At 42.4% G+C, this 25,390-nt stretch overlaps 1 protein-coding gene across 2 annotated transcripts in view; it reads left to right on the top strand.

Annotated features, from left to right (window-relative positions):
• The window catches only part of LOC138286443 (ras GTPase-activating protein 4-like), a 386,898-nt gene that overhangs the window by 342,059 nt on the left and 19,449 nt on the right, over window positions 1–25,390 (top strand). For both annotated transcript variants that reach the window (XM_069226706.1, XM_069226707.1), the window contains exons 17-18: window positions 1,669–1,806; window positions 6,096–6,231. In XM_069226706.1, coding sequence (XP_069082807.1) covers window positions 1,669–1,806; window positions 6,096–6,231 — 274 coding nt within the window. The remainder of the gene's footprint in view (window positions 1–1,668; window positions 1,807–6,095; window positions 6,232–25,390) is intronic.

The raw sequence follows: 25,390 nt of genomic DNA, 5'->3' as shown, positions 1-25,390 counted from the left end.
AGGCGTTAAGAAATGACGCAAAAGCGGCTGGACGTCATTTTTTTGACCCGCCCACTCCCGTGCGCCATTTTTGCACGGGAGTTTAAATAAGGCGCACATGCCTTAGAGTCATTTTTTAGACGGGAACGCCTACCTTGCATATCATTAACGCAAGGTAGGTGTCCACGCTAAAAAATGACGCAAACTCCAAGATCTTTGGCACTAGACGGGTCTAACGCCAAAGTATAAATATGGAGTTAGCTTTGCGTCGGATTTGCGTCAAAAACAACGACGCAATTCTGGCGCAAACAGAGTATAAATATGCCCCACAATGCGCATATTCCCGGTCTTGCAAAATATTAGCGGTGCATTGTTGGCTGCAGGGGCCTTCTTGCTTCTCAAGTAAAAGATGGAACTCGATGTGTGGAGAAATCCTTTTATTGCATCCCTTATGAAATACTTCGTCTTCTTGAAATACTTCTTGTGGCCACAGTTAGGCCCAAGAGGTCGGAGCAAGCAATAGAGAGCAGTAACTGGATGCAACAAAACAAGCCATTCCAGTTATTCACAACTGGACAACCACTGACAACGATACAGAACAGTGAACTGAATGAATATTAAGTCTCAGTTAGCACTGACTGCTTCCCTTGTAAAATATGCCATAGAATGAAGGCCGGCGCAAGAGAAATGTTAATTTGCACTTTGTCTTTTTAGTGCACGTTTCAGCTTTCAGTGCATGGTGCATGTTTCCTTTTATTTAGGATCAGAAACTAAAACATTCATGATAGTTTTTTTAAAAACAAACACAAACACAAAACACTACTAATTAAATCCCTGGCTGGGAGCACATCCTCACATCATCTGAATCTGTAACCACCCACTTTTCTGACTTATTCTTCATCTCGACATATTGGCGGTCATTATGAACACGGCGGTAACAACCACTGTGTTCATGCTGGCGGTCAAAACACTGACCGTCAGCGTCCCCGGATCCCCGCCGGCCGCATAAAGAACAATGTTTCCGCCCGCCAGCCCACAGGAAGGCCTTGCCGGGACATTGACGGCGGCTCCACATGGAGCTGCCTCCAATGCCTCTGTGCGGCGGGTGCAGCTGCACCCGTCGCGCAGATCACTGCCCAAAAATCAGGCAGTGATCTGCACGATGGGGCACTGCACCAGGGCCCCTGCACTGCCCATGCCAAGTGCAGGGGCCCCCAGGGGTGCCCCAGTGCACCCCTTCCGCCAGCCTTTCCCTGGCGGGTTTCTGAGGAAATATTATCCGAGAGGTAGCACCGCTGCCCTGTCGGATAATGTTTCCGCCCTCCACCAGGCTGCCTGACAGAGGAAGCCTGGCGGTGAGTGAGGGCTGCCGATTGTGGCCCTCACCGGGTTCATTATGTGGCGGTTTGGCCCGCCATGCCGGCTGGCGGCTTCACCCGCCAACGCCGGCATGGCGGGCCAAACCGCCATGTTCATAATGACCGCCACTGTATTGCAAAAGGAAAGGTACTACTTATTTATGTGTGTGTTTATTAATCAGTTTTTTAATGTTATTAATTGGCCTTTTGTTACATGCGCATGCATTTGAAAACAACCTATTCAATGAGCACGGTGTGTGGTCACTACTTTACAAGTGTTTTCCAGCTCATCTCTCTCAAGGCTCGTCTTTTTTTTTTTTTATCTTTTCAGAAAAGCTCCTTCATTCCCCTATCGAGGATCAGAGGGGTTGAAAAAGTAGAAGAAAAAAGCTTTGGGAGTACATTTGTCATGCAAATTATATACACGGAGGAGCTGGGGCATCTGGAGGCGTTATATCTACAGTGCAAGGTACAGTGAGCTCTCATTTGCATACGGTAAGAATAGCTTTCTTCATTGGTTAGTAGTGGGAGACCAATCATATTTAATGATGACACTTCAGTGTGTGAAAATGTATGGAAGATGTTACAACTAGCCAGTAGCAAAATTATTTGCAACATCCTATTCATTTACCCCATCAGCCGATAGTGGATAACATCATGTGCACGTGCCCCTCTAGTGAAATTTCGGCTAGTCAAACATTTTCTAAGTGTTATTGAGAGGATTAATTCTTCTATTCTTGACTCATAGAGCTCATTCGTGTAATCAGTTTGTTTGAAATTCTCTCTTGACCAGAGACAATGCAAAATGCGTGTTTGAAACTCACTAGTGTCTGCAAGAGTCGTGAGCTGTGGGGTTTTCCTCATTGTGCCTCTTTCCCAAATATTTCCCACTCTGTGACGAGTAAGTTGTAGTCAATCTAAATGAGAAAGTAGTTCACAAACTCCTATAGAGATGGTAACCGTTGGTTAGTATCGTTAAGAGACAAGGTGGTATAAGCATACTGAAGTAACTTCAAATAGTGACTTTTCTATACCCTTAAATGGAGACTTTACCCATTGAATCTCTAAAAAATTTAAGTATTTGTGAAGGTAGCGGATAGTACTCGATTATCTGAAACAAAGCTTCAAGAAAGCAGACTTTTAAAATTGTCTTGGGCAAAATGAGCACCATCTCTGCAGAATGCACATAAAGATGCCTATAGTATGGTTATTTTTCATTGCAAATGTCGTCTGACTCCCATCGGAGCAAGGGGTTCTTGAAAGTGGCCACAGTACGAAACCTAAGAGGATACTGCAGTACCAGAAAAGAGGTGGTCTTTATATGGCTTAGAAGCACTGTGGTTGACGTACAGTCTGGGAGGTTTAGGTATTTTTGTAGTGAAGTAGACCCATGAATTAAAGAAGGCATTAGTAAGATGGCATCAAGAAAATGATAGGGTGTGAGTAGAAGAGAGAACACACCAGACTTTAGTTGTTTTACATTAAGTTGCCTTTCTTCTGAGACATAGGAGAAATTAGTTCCACCACCTAGGAGCCAAAAAGGATGGGATAGGATTGGTTCTGTTTTGGCGTGGTCCCCCCTTAAACCTACTTGAGTCGGCCAAGCTCTCGAGCGGGGTTAACAATGGAAGTCCATGCCAAAGAACACCACATCCATTGTGTACCATTGGGTGTCTAGTGTCCTCTACCCGCCTCCAGTGTCTCTTACCAAGGACAAATGTTGTCAAGAAGTCAAATATTTTATTGTTGATAAATTAAAATCATTACAAAAGACATATACAAAATTTAAATAATAGTGAGTACACACTTTCAATATTAATTTGTCATACAGAATGTAGGAATGATAGCAGGTCTGCTATCCTCGCAATATTTTCACAACCCATGGGTTTTTCAGAGAAATGTAAGTCAGCTATTGTTATGGGACTCTCGCATAATGCTTACTTTAATCTTTCTGTTGCTTCTGCCAAATATTTTCTAAAGCAGGCTAAAAGCAGTGAGTGGTCCCCATTCATGCATTGGTCAGCTGTGCTGCCACCCCTCCGCATCCCGTTCACATGGGTCATATCCCAAATTTGCATTGATCTTCCAATTCTGGCCCCGGTGCAAAAGATGTGTGCAAGATCCTCTTTTTACCTTACTCAGTATGCACTGGTCACTCTCATTGCTAGCAGACTGCCTGACCCTCTTAAACTGTTGGATGAGAATCTGCTGGATTTTTATATTTGATACATTGTGAGGCTTGTTTAAGAGTTAAATTAATTTAAGTCTTCAAGACATGATTGAAAGTTACTTTAAAAGTTTCATTTGTCTCTGCTGTTTCCTGTTCTAAGGCCATTTGTCAAATGTTTAGGCCAACCTACTGATCATCGGATTATCCTAGATTACAGATTTCATTTTACAATTTACAATCCACTGCACCATATGATAGAGGTGGTAAATAGTTCCCATGCAGATAGATTGTGGGGAGTTAGGGGAGGCATATGGGGTCTTTTAAATCAGTGGTCTTTAAACTTTTAATGACGCACACCTCATTATGTTAAAAAATCATTGCCCCCCCCCCCCCCCCATAATGACAAACATATTTTCTCACAATTGTTCTATAAAATTGGGACTTCTGAACATATTTAGCACTACAAACATTACAGTTTTGGCCAGCACTACCCTGGTGGATTACAGCCGCCGAGACCTCCAGGCTGCAGGCTGGCTGCAGGCTGGCGGTGTCGGCGGTATGACCGCGGCAGATCAGCCAGGGTAATAAAGGGGTGGTCTGACCACCATGTCTTCGGCGGTCCGACCGCCATCGTAAGGCTGGAGGCCTTAAGACCGCCAGCCTGGTAATGAGAGCCCTAGTGTATCCATCCTAAGATACTTGCTCACAAGGGATTTTGTGGATTTGCGATTTTGTCAGTGCCACTACACTCCAAGCCATGCCACACAATGCCATTCCACTATATACCATGTCACACATTTCCACTCTACTTCATTAAATGACACACAATGGTACTCAACTCCACATAATACCACTCTGCTCCACTTAATTGTGATAGTATTTATTTAGCATTTAGTACACCTGAAGAGGTGTTAAAGCACTTTGCAGCATGCCTCTTCACTTCACACCACACAGTGCCACTCTCCTCCACAAAATACCACTCTGCTCCACTCCACACAATGTCAGTCCACACCACACAATGCCACTCTACTCCAACAAATCCAGTAGAACTCACATAGGCTCTCATATTAGCTTTGCCAATGCTTGTTTTAAAATGCAGTCAAATACATAATTGTCAAAGTGCTAGTGGCAGCCTGCAATCCATAAAATGTAAAACAATTAACAGGAATGAGAGGTGGGACTTTAAGGGTTATTTCAAGCCCTCCACCCTTACTTAGTCACCCACCTATAGCCAGGACTTCAGTGGAAAACTGACATTACTGATGGCCTGTTAAAGAACAACTCCCTGCCCCTCTGCTTTCTTTCACTAAAAACAATGCTATTATATGCATATTGTTTGTCTCTGTTCCCTGGGGGGATAATGCATTCTGCTTCTGGCTAGAGCTTAACACCCAACCTCCCCGCAAGATTAATTCAGCTCCCGAGGGGGGGTTCCACCCCCAAATTTGAAGGCCTCTATGTTAGATCCTGAAGAAAGGCATGTGACAAGCAAACACTTGTCAGAAGTATGTTGAATCACAACTAATGATGAAGGAGGTGGCTTAACTCATTCATTACCTCATCCCTTCCTGTTTTTAACTTTTTCCTTACTCAAGAGCAACACAGACTTTTTTGCCACATATTAACTGTCATACAATTGTGGTTGGTCTCTAAGAAATTTTGATCCTTTCACTCTTCTGGTAACACTTATATCTTTAATTTCTACCCCACTGTCTCTCATTATATCATTGGTAAACATAAACAAGTTGCTGATCATTGGTGAGTAACTGAGAGTATCGTTAATGTGCATAAGTGTTATTGAATGGTCTAGAAGACTTAGTCCGAATGGTCATTAGCTACCGCCACTACCCCAGCACCTGGATATTGTACTGTACCGGGCTGGATTTGTTGGTGTAGCCAGAAGCTGAGACTGAGTTAACATGGGGGTCTTATAGACATCTAAACTGACTGCTACAGTACTTTGCTTTGACATTTGTCTGTGAATTATAGTGCCTGTGAATCATCCAAACTGAGAACACTAGAAGCAGAACATCTTGATGCCCAGATCAGACCCAGCCCTGGCAGCAGCTCTTCTGACTACCCCGTATTGCTCTACCACTGTGCCTCAACCCTGCTCTGCTGGCTGAGTGTGTGCTCCATCTTTGCTATTTTTCTGCCCTACTCGCTATTGAGATTGCAAGGGTATAAATATGTTTTCACATTGGGTAACAGTGATGTTGGCGATCTACCAATTGACTGACAAGGGTGAAAAATGATGATGTGGCTAAGCTACTTCTGCTTATTCTACATCAAGATTCCAATCACACTCATCAGTAGACCCCAAAACCAACCTGCCATAAGATGCCTAAATATGATGAGGCATGATTTCATAAGACCAGACCTGAAAGCACTCTACTGGATTCCAGTAGGTGCAAGGATCCAATTCGGAGTTCCTTGCACCATGCACTAGCCCTGCCGAGATAAAGATCTGGATGACTCTGGCTTTTAAGGTTGAAATGTGTGTACATTTTAGACATATGCCTGAGAAATGATTCATTGAGGAACCTCAAATCTGCCTTTAAAATTAAACATTTTTATTTGAATTTCAGTGTGTCAATGAATTGAACCAGTGGTTGTCAGCATTGAGAAAAGTGTGTGTTAACAACACAGAGATGCTGTGCTCATATCATCCTGGAGTGTTTAGAGGTGACAAGTGGAGCTGCTGCTATCAGAAGGATAAAGCAGGTAATGGGCATAGTACCTCAACAGTGACATTTTGTGTATATGAATACAAACATAAAGTACCTGAGCGTACCTTGCTAAAATGCAGAAGTGCTTTGTTCAATGCTTTTTAATTATTTCTTAGCTTTTGGGACTATTACATATGTACTCTTTGTTCAGCAACACACAATTGATTGTGCATCAAGCAATCATATCTGTGAAAATGTACTAAACAAATGCCCTCAGTCACTCACTGCAAAAGGGCATCGGCCATATGTTCAGCTTTAAACTCCAAGAGAGTCTAAATTTTAACAAAAAACAATTGTTTATTGGGATTAATTAGTAAACATGCATTTCATCACATGAGACAAACTGTAAGGTATGCATGATATGATGCACCAGTCGATGTAATGGAACAATTGGCAATGATATATCAATGCAAACCAAATATTGGAAACAAAAAGGACAATTGAATAGTTCCATAAAGGGAAATTAACTATGTTTTGCGTATCTCAAGTGAAACTGATGCAGTGATCAATGATTACACATAGTGTTAACATTTGCTTCTAAAGGTTTGTAAAAAATTTAGCTGTTGGCACATACCAATGATTATGGATTTGGGGGATTATAGAGTGACCAAGAAGCCACAGAGCCCTTCCATATTTATCCAGTTAAATAACATTTTGGCCCTATAGCTACGAGGCCCTTGATCATTGGTACAGATGAGAAACAGACAACCATATTTTCTTCTGTCTATCAAAAAGGAGAACTCTGCAGTCTACCTAAAAATGGAAGACAAATTTACTAAATTATAGGATGAGCTGGTCCCAGAGCAGTAGAACAATTGTTCAATGGATCACCGTTTACTGGTTGAAGGGGTATATTAAGTTAAGAATTTAAGGCAAAAGGAGTCAGGCCATGTCACATTTCAGGATATAGTTGATGAGGCCAAAGAGGTAGGAATTCATTGAGGAGGGAGTTTAGGAAGGTTTAATTGTAGAAGAAAGGTACAACTAAGAAGTCGAGCCTTAACGGTTCTTTAAAGAGATCTAATAGTTGGGCTGTGTGTACGTTTTAAACACATGAAGCAGGTGTATTCTTTCTAAAAATGTATATAGCACATTTCAGAAAAACAATAAATATAGCGCACATATTATATTTAGGTAAAACTATCTGAATTTACTCTTCTTTGTAAAGTGTCTGGCACAAACGTTTTCATTATGCTTTTGCCTACGGATAATATTTACAGGCCATCTGCAGGTCAATGAGGTAGCAATATTTATTGTAGCATACACCAAACTAACTAAACTCTTCTTGATGAATTTGGAATATCTTTTTGTAAACACTATAATAATATATCAAGTTGTTGGTGCCTTCATAATATAAAGGAGAAGCAATGTAGAGTCTCACAGATTAAACAATTATTGTATCCCTTCCACTTCATAATATGCATATAGTGGCTACCAGGTGAGATGGCAGGCTTCTCAAGAGTGCCTCTAGAGTGATAAAAATAATTAAATTACTTTTTTTAATACACCTGTGTTTAAAACGGTAATGTGATATTTGATTCCTATTTTTAAAATTACCTTTATCAGTCCTTACATCTAGGTCAATATGTGTAGTCACTGCAGTGTCAGGTGTTGACGAGCCTTATTAGAAGAGTAACACATTAAAAATCATATGTACATCTTGTCACCTATTCGACTGCTTTGAAAGACATCTTACATTAAGATTACATTCAATAAGGTTTGCTTCCCTAATTAGCTGGAAGTGTGAATCGGAAATAAGAAGAAGCAATCTTAACACAATTATTGGGAGCATTTATAGGATTTTGTAGGCGAAAAAAGAGCTTCTTTGTATCCTCTCCATTAGAGGTGTATTGAGATAATGCCACTGTGGGCACTCTGTGTGGACTGTGATGAAGTCATAGAATATGTTTATGTCCAGGCTGTTAGGAATAGGCCTTCAACTGGGCCCTGGATGCGGCTGTTTTTTAGATGATGGCTGCCTTAAATCACTTTCTTATATGGGCCAACTCCCAGTGCTTTTCTTGCAGCATCTCCAGAAGGTTAGAGCATTGTCCCACGTTCTAAAACCTTGGCTGATTTGTGTCTGTTCAGTCTTGCTTAGGAAATACAATTTGGACTGTATGTGTGTTGTCTGAAAGTGCCTGCCCACCCAGGGTGAAACACTACTCATCCCTTAGCACTAAAACTCCTTACTAACTTTATACACTTACCACACATCAGCCCCCAAAACACTTTACTATCCCTATATGCTTCCCATCCCTGAGACCCGCATACTATAGAGTTTGGTGGGCGGGTCTCTGCATTATAGCAGTATTTGTAATACGGCAGAAGGAATATCTGTCACATTTGTGATGGAGTAACCCATCTCCCAAACTCTAAATCAGGCCTTACATTTCTTCAGAGTACAGTAATATACACAGTGTCTATAAATTGGTGCTTCTTTTGAGTTAATTACTTTGTAGGAAATGCCAGACCGTATGTGATTTGAAAAGAATGGAGTGAGCCTTAGGTTCTATTCATAAAAAGTAAACGCTGCTAGTGGGCAGCAGCACCTATTGTGCCATTCACTTAAGCAGCACTGCAAGCCTTGCCTCAGGCAACCCACTGCAGCCTGCAGTGCTGTTTTAAACTTCCGTTTCGGCCTAGAGAAATAAACCTTTTGCAAGGTCTAAACCTTCCTTTATAATGCTTGTTAGTTACCCCTAAGGAAGGCCCTAAAGGCTCATAAGGCAGGGTGCCTGGTTTTTAAAATGCAAAGTCTTTTTCACTGTTGTAAGGCCAATCTCTCTCATAGACTAATACTGGGGTACCTTCTTATACTTAATAAGTGCTAACTTCAGAATGAGAGGAGATAAGCTATGCTGTTTACATTCAAAAGAGTGGTAATTTAAAGTCTTCTTTAATGAGAAAGTTCGATTTTAAATTACTATTCTGAAAATGCCACTTTTAGAAAGTTGGCATTTTTCTGCCTGATAAACTGTGCCTTTCTGCCAGTGTCCTGTAACACATGTGAATGGCCCGCTGTTGTGGGTTGTGTGTTGCTTCAAGACAGTGAGACAAAGGAAGCCTAGAAGTGAGGAGAACGTGCATTCTTGACAGGCTGGCAGGTGAGGAACTGTACCCTCCTTGCCCACAGCACACACAAAGGAACCTGACAACAGGCCTGCCCTTGCTTTTGTCCCCATAAACAGTTTAAAGCCCAGAGGAAGGGGAAGACCTGACTAGACCCACTTTTGGGGTAGGTCATGTAGTCTCCCCACACAAAGGCTGGCAGCAGGTATGAATATTAGACCTCCGGACCCCACATCAGAACACTCCTGGACCTGTGGAATATTCAGAAGGACTGTCCTGCTGCCAGAAGGTCTGTCCTGCTGCTGGAAAAACTGCCTTGCTGCCTGAAGAAGGAAGACTGAACCTGATTTCCTTCATCCCAGGCTACCCAGAATGACTCCAGGAGTTGGCTGACTTTCTGTGTGAGCTGTAGGTACACAACAATCTTCCAGAGGCCTCCCTGCAACTGTCCAGCTGACCAGCACCAACTTGACCTGCCTGAGCCATGCAGCTGGCTTCTGCTGGAGTGAGTTCTGATCCCCAAGAAGTGTGTCCGGGCCTTGGGCCCTTACCAGGCATCAGCGAGAGCTCCTCTTAAAGACAAAGGTGAAACCCCTGAATCTTGGGGTCCTCACGACCGCAAACAGTACCAATTTGTGCCAGGACTCTTCCACCCACAACGACTGGCAGCGCAAAGTTCCTGAGAGACCTGTTCTTCATGCTAACATTGAGCATCTGTGACAACTGACAATGAGAAGCTCAAGTGGCAATCGGATCTTTGTTCTATAGCAATGACTATCCACAGCGTTCGACCTGCTCTTCAAGAAGAAAGCCTCTTCCTTGCAGCCTTCTCCAATACCAATGTAACTCTCAGCAATAGACTTGAGAAAGTAATTTTTCAACTGGACTAACCTGGTCCCTGTATCCACCCGCACTCCATCGCAGTCGGCCTAAACTCCTGAGTTTACCATCGTACAGCCAACCAGATTACTGCAAGTGTTTCTTTCTGCTTCTTGATGCTATTTTCACTACAAGCTAAAAATCAGTATCTTCCATTCTACTGATTGGACTTTTTTCTGTCTGATATCATTTTATTTATTACCATTTACTTTTTTTTAACTGGTTTGTGATTTTTCTTGTATTGTGTTTATACTTTACACATTGCCTCTAACTAAAGCCTGACTGCTTCTGTGCCAGTCTACCACTGAGTTAACCACAGGTTAACTTAGGGACATTTGTGGTTCATCCTGACAAGGAATGCCTGTGATGGGCTTCCACGTCTCTCAACCAATAACCCAATTCATTACAGGTACGTCCGACTGTAAAGTAGTCATTATACATATAAAGAGAGTGAGGGGCTCACTCTGACTTTGGTGGTCTTTTCCTTAGACCGCCGAAGTCGCGGGTGCCATATCACGAGTACTGAAGGATTTCCGCCACAATTTGGGGGGAAATCCTCAGTAGTCGTGCTGGCAGTCTGGGGTGCTGGGGCAGTTCCACCACCGGCCCGCCCCCCCCCCCAGTAGGACACCGCCCGCCGTATTACAACCTGTAATACGGCTGGCGGTATCCTGATGGTGGGGCGCTGCCGGCGGTGGGAGAGCGGAGAGCCTGGTCCCGTCCCTCAGGGGGTGGGGGGTCACTACTGACAGTGTGGGAGGTGGGGGAGTCATCTACCGGTAACAGGAATGCAAATTCCTGTCGCCGGTAGCCTTTCCACCAGGGATTTTGTGGCAGTGCTACCACCACGGAATCCCTTGCGGAAAGGGGACTCGGAATACCAGTGGTGGTATTGGGTAGCCCGCCGGGTCAGAGATGCCCTGGCAGTAGGAACGGGTCAATGGTGGTTTGGCACAGGCCAAATCGCCACACTCGTTATATGGCAGTCTGCACCGCCACCCTGGTGGCGGTCAAAACACAGCCGCTGGCGTGGCGGTTCAGTTACCACCATAATCAGAATGAGCCCCATATTGTCCTTTACTCCACTGAGTGAAGTCACATCCAGTACTTACAAGAAGAATGTCTTGTAGTTCAAGCAAAACTCCCCATGGAAAATTAACGTTGTTTTAATTTATTTATTTTAATTTACTGGAGTTGCCCCAGAGAACTTGCACCATGTTGCAGAGCAGACTAATTAAAGTCTAAAAACGTGTGTCTGCTGTTACCTTTACAGTAATGAACCAAAACATTGCATCTGTCTTGGGCCACATGTAAGTACCTTTTTTCTCGTCGCAAAGGGCCATTTGCGACGAGGAAAAAACATTTTGGTATGTACAGACCCATTTTTGCGATTTGGTTATCTATTTACCGAATCGCAAAAAGGGTTTGGCGAGTCGCAATTAGGAAGGGGCGTTCCCTTCCTAATTGCAAGTCGCAGTCCGATGTATGATTGTTTTGTGACAGCGAATGCGGTCAAAAAACAATCGCAGTTAGCACCAGTCTCAAATTGGTGCTAACCCATTCGCAAAAGGGAAGGGGTCCCCATGGGATCCCTCTCCGTTTGTGAATGCATGCGGCAAAAAAATTCAGAGCAGGGACCACTGCCTGCTCTGAAAAAATGAAAAGAAAACTTTTCATTTTTGTTTTTGAAATGCAATCCGTTTTCCTTTAAGGAAAACGGGCTGCATTAAAAAAATAAATGCTTTATTTAAAAGCAGTCACTGACGTGGTGGTCTGCTGACCCCGGCATGCCACCATCCCTGTGAGTGCCGCCATTCCTAATGGGGTTGCAAATTGTGACCTACCTCATGAATATTCATGAGGTAGGTCATTTGCGACCCCATTGCGAATCGCAAACAGTGTGAAGTACACTGTTGTACATACGATTTTGCGACTCGCAATTTGCGACTTGCAAATGAGTCGCAAATTGCAAGTCGCAAAACTTGGTGTCGTACATCTGGCCCTTTGTTTATTTGAGTGTCCTATGATGGACAAGATCAAATTGTAGGGATCACTAACACAATATGGGAATCATCAATAGTGCGTAACACAAATATTGTGTCAAAAATATGGTTTACAAAATTATTGTGTCCCTATGCTTATAATGGTAAGTATAAAAATATTGAAAAAAATTGTTTCACATTAATATCGTTAAAAAACATGCAAAAATATTGTTTGTTAATACATACTTAGTTTAAAGTAGTAAATCTTAAATATTTTGATATATACCATTTATTTAATGGGAATGAAATAAATCTCACTAATATTTAAGCCTATATATAAATATATAGTTATATAAACACACATACATATAAATCTGTGTATGTTTACTATATATATATATATATATATATATATATATATTATGCACTGGCGGTCGCCAGTAAGTAGTTATAATTAGGACCTAGTTTCCATAGAAAGAGTGTTTTATATTTTGCCAATAACTTTGATGCCGCTTGGTGACAGATCTTCATGAAATCTTTAAAAACGTATACTTCAGTTGGTTCAGCTGCAGTGTTGAAAGTTTCGGGCTGATCTGTCAAGCGGGGTCCGAGAAAAAGGGGGGTGCCAAAACACGTTTTCCCCATGCATTTTTCCATAGGGATTTTGAACACAGCTACAGCCCGAACCGCTGGACGGAACTACACCAAATATGGCAGAAAGCTAGCTCTTGGCACAGACAGCGCGTTTTTTGTGATTTGGGGTAAATCCGTTCAATAGTTTCTGAGACATCAGAGTCTAAAAAATATAGATCTATAGGGCTGCGGATCCAGAGGAAATGCAAGGCCCTGATTAGCTGGCTGCAACCTGACAGAAAAGTTTCTGCTGCCATTTTGTTTGTCACATCAGCTGAGGGGTGGGAAAAGAAGAGTGCAAAAACACAAAAGAAGTCAGGATACATGTATCATAACCCCATAAGACACATAGAGGGGTCCCTAAATTCAGAGAAAAATTGAACAAACACCGCCTGCATCCAACCTCATGCTGCGCCTGGGTTTGGATGCATGCAGAAGGGTTGGCTGCTGACCCTAACCATAGGCCAGGCCCTGTGGTCAACCCCCATAGGATATCATTGGGATTATCTTAAAACATCTCTTAAGTGTAATTTCCAATTGGGAAAAGATAGAAATATGGAGTTTGGTGGATGTGGACAATTTAAAATTACTTATGGTGAAGTTGGATTTTAAATTTTAAGTCTGATAATGCCACTTTTAAAAAGTTGGCAGTTTCTTACTTTAACCTTATGTGCCTTTGCCTGTCTCTGAATACAAGTCTTTGGTTGTTGACAGTTGGACTTTGTGTATTCCCTCTAGACAGTCACAATCAAAAGGAGCTTGGGTGTTACATTGTATATTGATGACCTGTCACCAGGGTGATGGGCCTTCCTGGGCTAGATGGGTAGGAGGAGCTGACACTTACACCTCAATAGGGCTGTGCTTCTACTCACGTAAAGGGCTGCATAAATCCCTATGGCGTGTCTGGAGCCAGGGTAGGGAAGGACAGGGACATTGTGATCTTCAAAGGCCACTTTGAAGTCTCCCACACTTCAAAGGCACATTTGGTTATAAGGACTGGACTCCAAGCCCCAGCAAATCAGATCTCTACTGGCACCAAGGACACTCTGTCAGGAAGGACTGCTGTGCTGCCAGGAGGGACTGCCACTCTGCAACTGCCTTGGAGTGTTGGCCTAGTGTTTGCTATGCTGTAGGACGGACTGCCACTTTGCCACTTGCTTAGCTGTGTTGGTCTGCTGCTTCTTGCCTGCAGTGAGAAGGACTGGACTTGCTTTCTACATCCTTGAACCCAAGAGACTCCAAGGGCTTGTTGGCTTGCCCCCTGTTCTTCTGCAGTGTCAGGGACATTAAAGACTGCATGCAAATCTCCTGCTGGACTCTGCCATCTGTGAGTCCCACCCTTGCCTGAAGTGCCCCCTCAGGTCCTGGGCCTCAGAAATGGGTTTTGCAACTGAAACCTGCAAAAGGTGACGCATCACCCAGAGGTGCAGGAGAAGAATCGGCACGACGCTCATCAGCGGTAATGCAGATGCTGCCCAATGACAGCAGATTCACACACTGTGCAGCCCGACAACGAGGATGCTCTGTGTGGCCCAATGCCACATCGCACTCACTTCCGCAGAGCCCGATGACGACACAGTAGCCCAAAAAATGTTGACGCATTGTGTACTCGCCATCAACGCATTGCTCCATCAAAGGTACTGTTTCAGCTGACCCTGTGTGGGTTCTGTAGCTGGCCTACCTTCCATCGTGGTCAAGCTGGAATTTGGATTTGCACCGGTCCCTCGCAACCTCAATTAATGTTTTGACTGCTATTGACTTCTAAGCACTGTTTTCACATTTAATCTTTATAAATTCATATCTTGACCTCTACTGATAGGATTTTTGTCATTTTGGTAAATATTCTCAATTTATCTAAACAGTTGTGGAGTCTTTTAGTGGGGTATTTCATTGTGTGACTGTATTTAAGTGTTGCATAAATACTTTACACACTGCCTTTTAAGTAAAGCCTGACTGCTGTGTGCCAAGCTACCAGATGGTGAGCCCAGGTTAATCTAGGGTCTGATTTACCCTGACTAGGATTGTCATCCCTACTTGGACAGAGTGCATACCTCTGTCAATTAGAAATGGAGTCAGCCACTCATATATCTATGTTCCACTTAAAAAGCCACAGAAGAATAAAACATAATACATAATAAAACATAATACAATTTACATTACATCCAATTAATCAATACAACAGCATTTATCATCACATTAAAAGGGAGGTAACTCCAAACCCAATCTTACCAAAGAGGTGGACTGGAGGAACTGGCGCCCACGCTTAAACTGGACCTGTTCATTATAAGCTGTCCTCATTAAAGCTCTGGCTGATTGCAGAATTTGAGTTGCTTCCTCAAAAAACTCTATAAACCCCTGCTCCCCAAAAATATGTTTTATGTAACTAAGCCAGGAATGCATTCAGCATTGTTCAAGGCCAGACAATTCTGAAGGATATGTTTTGAGAATTTGAATTCCAGTGTTAGTCATATTTTTATCCATAGGAGCAGGGGGGCCAAACCCACATAGTCCTCTAAAAATGTAAGACCTACCCCAGAGTGGCAGAAGAACATTGAGGCTCCCTGGGCAACCTTCAAAAGTCTATGAAGAAAGACATTTTCTATAGTTTGGCGTCTGCAACAACCATCATACCCCTACACTCCAGCCCCATAAGTAGCAATAGACAAGATCTTAGCACATAACCTCACAGGTCTGTGGCCCAATTTATCTGCAAAATGAAAAATTGCTTTTATGGCTCTTTTTGTTTATTGGATTCTTAGAATCAGCAATGGATCCCAGTTTAGTTGTGAATTAAAAAGGAGGTCCAGCTAACCAAAATTAGGTACCTTACCTACCACGTTTCCCTGGTTATAAAAGGTCTTAGACATAGGCCCTCATTACGAGGCTGGCGGTCTCAAGACCTTCAGCCTCGCGATGGCGGTCGGACCGCCACAGGCAGGCTTTCCATGGCGGTAAACACCGCCATAGAAAGGCTAATGGAATGAGGGGTGCCAGGGGGCACCTGGGGGCCTCTGCATTGCCCATGCACATGGAATTACGGGCAGTGAAATGCGCAACAGGTGCTGCTGCTGCACCCGACACATCTCAACATTGCCGCCGGCTCGATTATGAGCCAGCTTCAATGTTGTGGTGAGTTTTCCACTGGGCCAGTTGTTTTGTCCTCTGGCCAGTGGAAATCTCCTAAAGACCGCCGAAGTCGTAATGAGGGCCTTAGTCCTTTGTGACCCACAGGCTTCAGATTGTTAATTTTCAAATCCAGCAAAGGCATGAACTCAGCAATGGTGTCAATGGCTTTTTTCAGACTATTTGCTGTCCTTGCCAAAATGACAGCATCATCTGCATAAAGAAGTGTAGAGATAAAGTGGTGCCCACCCTCAGAAAGCCCAACTTCTTTTGCATTAGATGGGCTTCTAGACCTTTTATATAGATGAGGAACAAAAAAGGGGCCAGAATACATACCTGACGAATGCCTTCAGTTGAAACTACAGAAGGCGTACACTCTCCCCCACATCCTTAATGTATCTTGACCTTGGTGTTCCAATGCAGTCTCAGGAGGAGAGTGACCAGGTGTTCCTCCACTATCATATTACCCAACGTTTACCACAAGTTGGTATGGTTGACAGTGTTGAAAGCACACAAGACGTCCATGAATGCTTGATGTAAAGAGCCCTTTATGGACTTGGGCCCTGATTACGACTTTGGCGGTCTTTTTCAAAGACTACTGGAGCTGCGGGCGCCATCATACCGCCAGTGCTGGTGGTATGATTGCTGTCCTATTAGGAGTTTCGTAATCGAGCCGGTGGCAATGTTGAGGTGCATCGGGTGCAGCAGTAATTCGGGCAGTGAAATGCGTGATGGGGCTGTGCATGGGGGCCCTCCAATGCCCCCATTCCGCCAGCCTTTCCCTCTCGGTGTTTACCGCCATGGAAAGGCTGGTGGATGGGGACTCATAATTCCCAGGGCAGCGCTGCTTGCATCGCTGCCCTGACAGATTACAATAGCTGGGACCGCCAGGCCGCAGGTATGACCGTGGTGGATCAGCCAGGGTCATAATGGGGCGGACAGACCGCCTGGTCTGCGGCGGTCCGACCGCCATCGCGAGGCTGGCAGGCTTAGGACCGCCAGCCTCTTAATGAGGGCCTTGGTTAATTGTCGACAATGAGCGATAAATTAAGACACTGCTCAACCGTACCCATTCCCTCTCTAAAGTCATATTGGGCCTCCAAGAGTATGGAATTTGAAGTAGCCCTCCCTTCTAGGTATGCTAAAAGAACCCTCCCAAGATCTTAAATGTGTGGAATCTATTGGGCGATCAGCCTATAACACGCCTGGTCAGCTCTGTCACCTTTTTAAAAAATTGGAACCATAGTGGCCTCTCTCCAGGATGAAGAGAGTTCACCAATAGCAGCAGCTCTAAAGATGTTGGCAAGCATTGGACCCAAAAGCTCAGGATTATCTTTAAACAGGTCCACTAGGACTCTGTCTGGACCGACCTGGGGCTTTCCTACATTTGCCTTGCCTGATAGCTGTCTGAACTTCCTTTACTGAGATGGACTGGCTTAACTGGAGAGCGAATTCTCTCTCTTTCACCATATTCCATTCCTCTTCTTGAAGAGCTATTGCTTTATTAAAAGGGTTAAAAATGCGGGAACAATGTGTAACCCAGGTAATCTCAGAAATTATACAATCTATATTGGAGGGAGGACCCTCTGTAAACATCAGGCGATTTATGACCTCCCAAAATGTTCTCATATCCCTTGAATGTCCTGCAACCAGCAGATCTGACCAAGCTTAATTTCTGATCTCAACCTTTCTAGCTGCAGTTATGTCCTAGTAGACCTTTTAGGTGGCTGTGATCACTTCCCTGTTTTCTGGAACAGCCTTAAGACCCATTTTTAGCTCAAACAGGGCTTTTGAGCAAGCCCAGTTAAACCCCTATGGAGCGGGGGAGTGGATGAAGGGTATGTGACTGTTTAAGCATGACAAATAACTGAACATAAACTCTCAAATTCTTGAACTGGGCGCACGAGGGCAGCCTCGTCCGATAGGCACCTGTTAACTAACTCATAGTTTTCAGTCACAATTTTTCCCTCAAACTATTTTTTTAATCAACCCGCTCCTGTTTTATTCTGCACCATTTGTTTGTATTGAATGCAATGGCGGCAGTTGTTGACTTAAGTTCAGCTGTAACATAATCCAACTTTAAACAGGCTACTAAAGGGTTGTGATCATTGGCAGAATGTGGTATTACCTTAAAGTCAGTTACTAAGCAATTAGGATCATTGGCAATTAACATAAAATCTGTAGTACTGAGATTGTTACCTCCTGTAAGGGTTGGGTGATAATTAGGGATGGCTTTCACACAATCAGTTAAAAAGGCTCACTAATTCATAATCAACTATTTTTTAGTGCATACCCTTAATGGGAATGTTTAAAATTTTATAGCACTTGACCCTCCTTATTCTCTATACCGCACACCCTCATGTCATTAAACTGGCATGTTGGGAAATAAAAATTGCCTACCCACAAGATACAGAACAGGTGACTAATGTTACTGACGTTTTCAATTGCCTCATTTAGCATAACTACAACATTAGTGTTTTGGTAGTCAAATAGACTGTGTTACAAATTCACAATCAACAGGTCAATATTGCCCAAACCTGCGAACAATAGCAATTGATACAGTGGGGAGGAACCTATTAACTTGAATTCTGACTTATTACATTTGACACAAATTAAATAGTCAGTCCAGCTATCACCCGCCCGAAGCAGTGGGAACAGCAGGGTTACAATACAAAAGGAAAGCATTTGCATAGAAATCCTCCAGTGCCCAAGTCTCTTGCAGACAAATCAGATGAAAGTCAGTGATGAAACCCAACCAATCCTCTGTTCATTTTGAACGAATCCCAGTAATATTCAAAGACAACAGTAAAAGTTTGACCTGAATCAGCTTGAACAGATGTTATAATCGATTTTGGCCTTGATCCACTGGATAACCTATAATTCCTGTCTGAACCATTGAAGGAGCAGTGGCTTTATATTTTAATGCAAGGTCGAGTCTATGCTCCTGTGGGCATCAATTGTTCTGTTGTAGGTCATTTAAAGCAGAGAAGCGATTAATAAGTTTTAATGGGGGAGGCTGCGTACAGGCCAATGGATTAACCAGATCCTTGTAATATGCTGTGACTTCCCTCTTTCGGACTGCGGTCAGGCCGGCAGTCCCCATTTCAGGACCCCGGAAATGCAGCGGCTCATTTTTCTGTGCTCATTTTGCTGCGGTGTGGCCCAGGAGGAACATTTTGTGCTCTGGGTCGCACTGCAGCCCCTGACAGCCTTCCTGGTTTTCCTTTTACTTACCTCCTTGGGTCTTTCCTCTTCTTCCTTCCTTTCTATTTTTTATTTTTCTTCTGTCTTCGTTTCTTCTTTCCTCTTGGTCTTCCATACTGTCTTCTTCCTTGGTGTTCTTCTTCCCAGCATGCCTTTTTTCCTTTTCCTTTTCTACTTGGTCTTTTTTCTCATTCATTTCTATGTGGTCTTTCCCAATCCAAGATGGTGTTGTACTTTCTTCCTGTTGTTTCACTTCCTGTTTCATGGTATTTAAGCACTGCAGTTCCTTCCTTCCTTGCGTTGCAAACACTTCCATCTTGATGGTGATCCTCGCTCCTGTTTCTAGTTTTCTCCGCGCTCCTGCTTCTCCCTGCAGAATTATCTTCTATTCTTTCCCTTTTTTCATTGTTTTTTCCTCTTTTTCAGGAGTTCCTGTGGTAGAGGTTTTTTCCCATTTTTTGTTTTTTTGTTCCTCTGCGACTCCTTCTGGAGGGTACGGTCTGCCTTGGCATCTTTTCCAGTCAGCAGCACCGTGGCTACTAGAAAGGGTCGTCCCTATCTTAGCCAGTGCAGAACCAGTAAGCAACCGGGCGTACCTCCAAGTTCTTCAGCCTACGGTAATAAGAGATGTGCAGACCGTGACATATGCTGATTGCCCCCTGTACCAAGTCTGTTGAGGTCTATAGAAGTGACCTAAGGGTAAAGCTCTAATTCGGCAGGGAGAGATCACTAGATGGCTTAATGCTGATAGTAAATTCCTCACCACCTAGGGGGATCTAAAATGTACAACTACATACTCCCCTACCAATGTTTTTGGACCACGGTCAACGCCAGACACTCTTCTTACCATTAGTAACTCATTTGAGAGATCGTTTGCCCAGCATGTATTGGTTCTGAACCAATGCATAGTTTTATGTTTCGAGTCCTCCTCTGTTTCTTTCTTCCCTTTGATTAAAGTCAGGATGTGGTCCAAAATTATCACATAGGGTGTTGATTCAGGTGGTGAATGGAGACATTGCCAATATAAGAGATTTTGCATAATTCTGTCATCAATCAAATTCATTAATTCTCCTGCCCCTTCAGGGAAGCCTTCTCTTTCCGAGGATCCAATAGTTAATCTATCTGTATTATCAGTGATGTTATGACTTTCAGGGGCAAGGTGAGTAGCTGTCATCGCGGCGGACAGTCTCTGAGCCGGGCCGAGGGGAGGCTGAGTGGAGGAAACACCAGGCATGGAAGTCGCCGGGGGCCTGCAGCCAGTTGGTTATTCTTTGGGTGGACCTTCGAGTTGATGCTGCGGAGACTGGCCATAAAATGCCTCAGCTTCCTTCCACCCCCATATGATTTTTACTGTTAGGCTCTCTCTTAGGGATCTCACCAGAGATCCTAATCTACTAAAAACATTGTCATTGTGGTCTTTTATTAGAGCATCTAATTGCTCCACTATAGTGAGGGGACGCTTTCTTTTTGTTGAGTATTTAACGGTGGAGGTCTGTTAAAACCACCTTTTGTCGTAGATTGATGCTGTAATTTCTCTTTACTTGGAATCCGCTTATTGCTTCTGCTTTTTTTGACTGTGGTGAGTCCAAATGGGAGGCAAGGTCTATATTGAATATTGGTGGATCTAGATTAGCGGCAGTCCTCTCACATATCCCGCCCTGCTGACCAGAAGTCAAGAGTTCACTCCCATTCTCCTGGATATCAGCAATTGCTCCTGTAATCAGGTGTGTATTTTTACTCAAAACCCTATCTGTCTTTGGGCTACAGACCAAGGGCTCACTGACTAGGGGGGTGAGCTATTGCAGTCTGCCTGTACCGATAGCTGAGGAGCGCTGGCTAATGACACAGAATGCCGCCTGACTGTATACATTTTCTCCTCCACCAACCAAATTTCCAAGTAGAGGGACCCCATAACTGATATCAAATAATTTGTGATACAAGGGGTATTTGTTGATGCTGTTTGAATGGCCTTTTAGCTGCCGGTTCCCTGTGATTTCCGTTTCCCCATGATGACAAAATGTGACACATATATAACAAGGGAGCAAGAGAATTTCAGGGGGCAGAGCTGCATTGTGACAACCCTTTATGAAAGGTCTTACTGCAATAGTTCTAGGGTAGGCTGACTGAAAGGGGGATGGCCTATCCCAGCCACAACCAGCTGCAGATGCGTCCCACATGCATCCCATGCCAGAGAGGCCTGAGTACTTTTAGCAGGTTTGATAGTAGAATGTCCCTCCTTCACTCGCACAGTCCTGTGGGGGACAAAGTCCCACCCCAATTAGTAGGTAAGGGCCAATATATCACTGCTGACAACAATGTAGTGGTCGCCTGGAAGCTACAACTAGAGACAAGATTTCTAACATAATAAAATTATTTAAAAAATATATTTTACATTCTATTAATTCTTTAAATTTATACTATAAAATCACATTATATTTATGTATATATATATATATATATATATATGAGCTATTGGCGTGTGACGGCATGCAACCAAACACCACTAGTCCTGGTCAAAGCATGTCCGCGCCTGCATGCTGATAAATTACACCAGATCCTTCTGAACTATGAGAGAGATGTCACTCTAAGCACGATCGTTTAGTGAACACAAAATTATTTTTTTGGCTGACACAATGCAATTCGGCCTCCATCAGCCTTGGTCACAATGTTGGGTGCCATATTTGTTTTACAATTTAAGCTTTGGAAAGTGCAAAATAGGTGAAAATCAACAAAGGACTTCAGTGATCTGTCACTTTTCAAAATATATAAGGTGGCAATTTTTAAATATGCACAAATATATACAATCAAATATAATGAAAACAGAAAGAGCACAAGTTGTGCATTGTTCATGTGTACAATAAACACTGTCTCAAATCAGCTTCTCATTTATCGCAATAGACACACTCCATATTTGGAACACCTTATGTACCCTATGTACCATCATGTTATGCTACTCATAACAGTCATAAATTAATCCCAAGAGGGCAAAAGCTTTATGTATTCTAAAATGCATACAGGACATAAATAAAGGACTAAATGGCACATCAAACCATGATGTGTACATAACGTCCCTCTTTGTGTGTTTTAATGCAAAAATTAGCACAAAATATCGGTTATTATTATGCACATTAATAGTCATTATATGTAATATTGTACAACATCTTACATATCTAAACGTCATACTACTGAGTTTCCTAAATACTCTACATAAATTAAACCCAAATTGGAGAAACACTCTTACTGTCCTCACCTGCCAGTTGTTACCAATCCAAGCGGGGCCCTGAAAAGATAATACATTTTTTAAAAATAAATGAGAATGAAAATAGTAATGTCAAATTATAACCCCTTAGTACCTTCCCTGCGGGAACAACTAAACATAAAAATGCAATTCCTCATCCATATTCAAACCATTTGTTTGTACTGAGTCTAATTTCAGTATATACCTGGCTCACAATCTCTGTAAATCTTTATCTCTATTTCCACTTCTTGGGCTCTGGGGGACATTGTCTATAGCAACATAGTTCAACTGATCAATGTCACCTTTGTCAAACTTCCAAAAGTGCCTAGTTACTGGGTAGCTGTTGTTACTTTATTTGATTGCTCTGAGGTGTTGTGATATTCTTTTGTGTACTTGAAGTACTGTGCTGCCCACATACACCTTGTCTCATGAACATTTCAACATGTAAACAGCAAATTCACTTGTTAGTTTCCTCTTGATTTTGATTTCCTTGCCAAATGGAGTTTTAACATAGGTGGAATTCACTACGTTTCCACATCTTACATTTGTTACATTTTGTAAAGCCATTTCTTGGTTTGAGCCAGGAGTCACTCTTTACTAATCTCTCTCCAAATGATCTTGCTCTCCTATAGGTGATTAGAGGTCTGTTAGATATCTTCTTGCTCAACAGGTGTGTCACTTGTAAGTAAATGTCAGTGTTTGTTCATAATGTTCCTGACCATGTAATGGTTGTTATGATACGTGGTAATGAACCTCATGCTGATCTTTACTTGATATCTTGTTTGCCTGTTGGCCAAATAATATCTTTTCATGAGCGAATTTCTGGACTGTATGCCTAATTGTTGTCAGTATCTCTCCACTGTACCCCCATTGTCTGAATTTCTTAGATAAATCATCAGTTGTTTCTTCAAATGCGTTTTCAGCATTCTCCTAGCTCTAAGATATTCACCATATGATATACTCCTTTTTTTCTAATTTTGGGGGTTAAAACTCTACACTTGCAATATTCTGTTGCCCGCGGTTGGTTTCAGTACATGGTAGATGTAAGTTTGCCATTCTCCGCAACCAATCTTATATTAAAAAATGCAATCTCTTTGGTGCAGATTTTATTCGTAAATGATAGGTTTAGATATTTATCAATAATCTCTCTAATCAAACTTTTGTACGCCTTCAAGATCACCTTTCCAGATGCCTAATAAATCATCTATGAATCTCACCCATGAAATTATGTGTCCAATGTTCAGATTTCATGTTGACCATTTGCTTCTCCCACCAGCCAATATGCAAAGTTCCAAAGCTGAGGGCAAAGCAGGTGTCCATTACTGTTCCTTGCTGCTGCTCATAAATCTCCCCATTAAAGAAAAACGTATTTTTGGTTAAACAGTATTCAGTCATTCTAAGTAATATCTCATTGTGATTATAAAATCTGATAGGGCTCACTCTTAAGAAGTGTCTGATAGCCCTCAGCCCATCTGTATGGATTATACTTGTATATAATGAAGCAACATCTGATGTCACCATTAATGTATCCTCGTACCATTCGCTGTCAAAAATACTCCTCAGGAAATCTTTTAAGTATGAAGGTAAACCTTCTACAAAGGGCGTAAGGAAAAAAATCTATACATTTAGAAGTATTTTCAAACAGGCTAGCCTGTGCAGATATGATCGGGCTCCCTGGTGGTTACACAGGAAATTTGTGTACTTTTGGTATGACTTAAAAAATCAGTAATGTTGGAAAATCATTTCTCAAAAACTTCCATTCATCATCACTTAACAATTCTTTTGCATACCACTCTTTCAGTTTGGCATGATACTCTGATTGTATTGTCACATATTCACCCATGTCAGTCCTGTAACATGCTACATCATTCCGATGACAACAGCCTTTTTCCATATACATGCTCCTGGACCACAAGTCCATGAAACATAAAAAAATATTGCCAATTCAATTTCAAAATAGTAAATGTAGTAAATAGTAAATGAATTACAAAACAAAACACCAACAATATACCAAAATAAAACAATTAAAAAAACAAATACATTTACAAAAAATATTTCAAAATTCTAAAATCAAAAATATAACCAAATACTGTAACATTACAATTATAAACACATTAATAATAAATATATTTAAACACAAGATTAGGAAATGTTTTGGAGCCTGGGAATAGTAGCTATACTATTCCTACTCCACTTTATGCAACCGTAGAGAAAGTGTAGCACTTCGGAGGGGTTAAATGTATTATTCACATTCTAAACATTGAAACAGTATCCCTACACCAGTCTGTACAACAGTAGGTAAAGGATTGGACTTCAGAGGGGTAAATTTACTATTCTCACTCCAGTCTGTGAAACAGTAGGGAAAGCGTTGGACTTCGGAGGGGTTACATTTACTATTCCCTCTCCAGTCTGTGAAACAGTAGGGAAAGTGTTGGACTTAAGAGTGGTTACATTTACTGCTCCCACTCCACCCTGGGCAACAGTAGGGAAAGTGTTGGCCTTCGGAGGGGTAAGATTTACTATGTCCACTGCAGTCTGTGCAACAATAGGGAAAGCATTGGATTTCTGAGCGGTAAGATTTACTATTCCCACTCCAGTCTGTGCAACAGTAGGGAAAACGTTGGATTGCAGAGGGGTTAAATTTACCTGTCCCTCTCTATTCTGTGTAAGAGTAGGAAATTAATTGTACTTCAAAGGGGTTAAACTTTCTATTCCATGCCAGTCTGTGTAACAGTAGGGAAGGCGTTGTACTTCAGAGGGGTAAGATTTACTGTTCCCATTCCAGTCTATTGTACAATAGGGAAAACGCTGGAGTTAGAAGGGGTTAAAACTGTTATTCTCACTCCAGTCTGTGCGACTGTAGGGAAAAAGTTGAACTTGGTAGGGTTAAATTTACGATTCTCACTCCAGTCTGTGCAACAATAGGGGAAGCACTGGGCTTCAGCAAATTTAAAGTCACTATTTCTGCTTCAGCCTGTGCAACAGTAGGGAAAGCATTGGACTTTAGAGGGGTAAGATTTAGT

This window comes from Pleurodeles waltl, chromosome 3_2 (assembly GCF_031143425.1).
Source record: "Pleurodeles waltl isolate 20211129_DDA chromosome 3_2, aPleWal1.hap1.20221129, whole genome shotgun sequence".
Lineage (NCBI taxonomy): Eukaryota > Metazoa > Chordata > Amphibia > Caudata > Salamandridae > Pleurodeles > Pleurodeles waltl.
The sequence above is the reverse complement of the archived record's forward strand: the minus strand, read 5'-3'. Positions and strand labels throughout refer to the sequence as shown.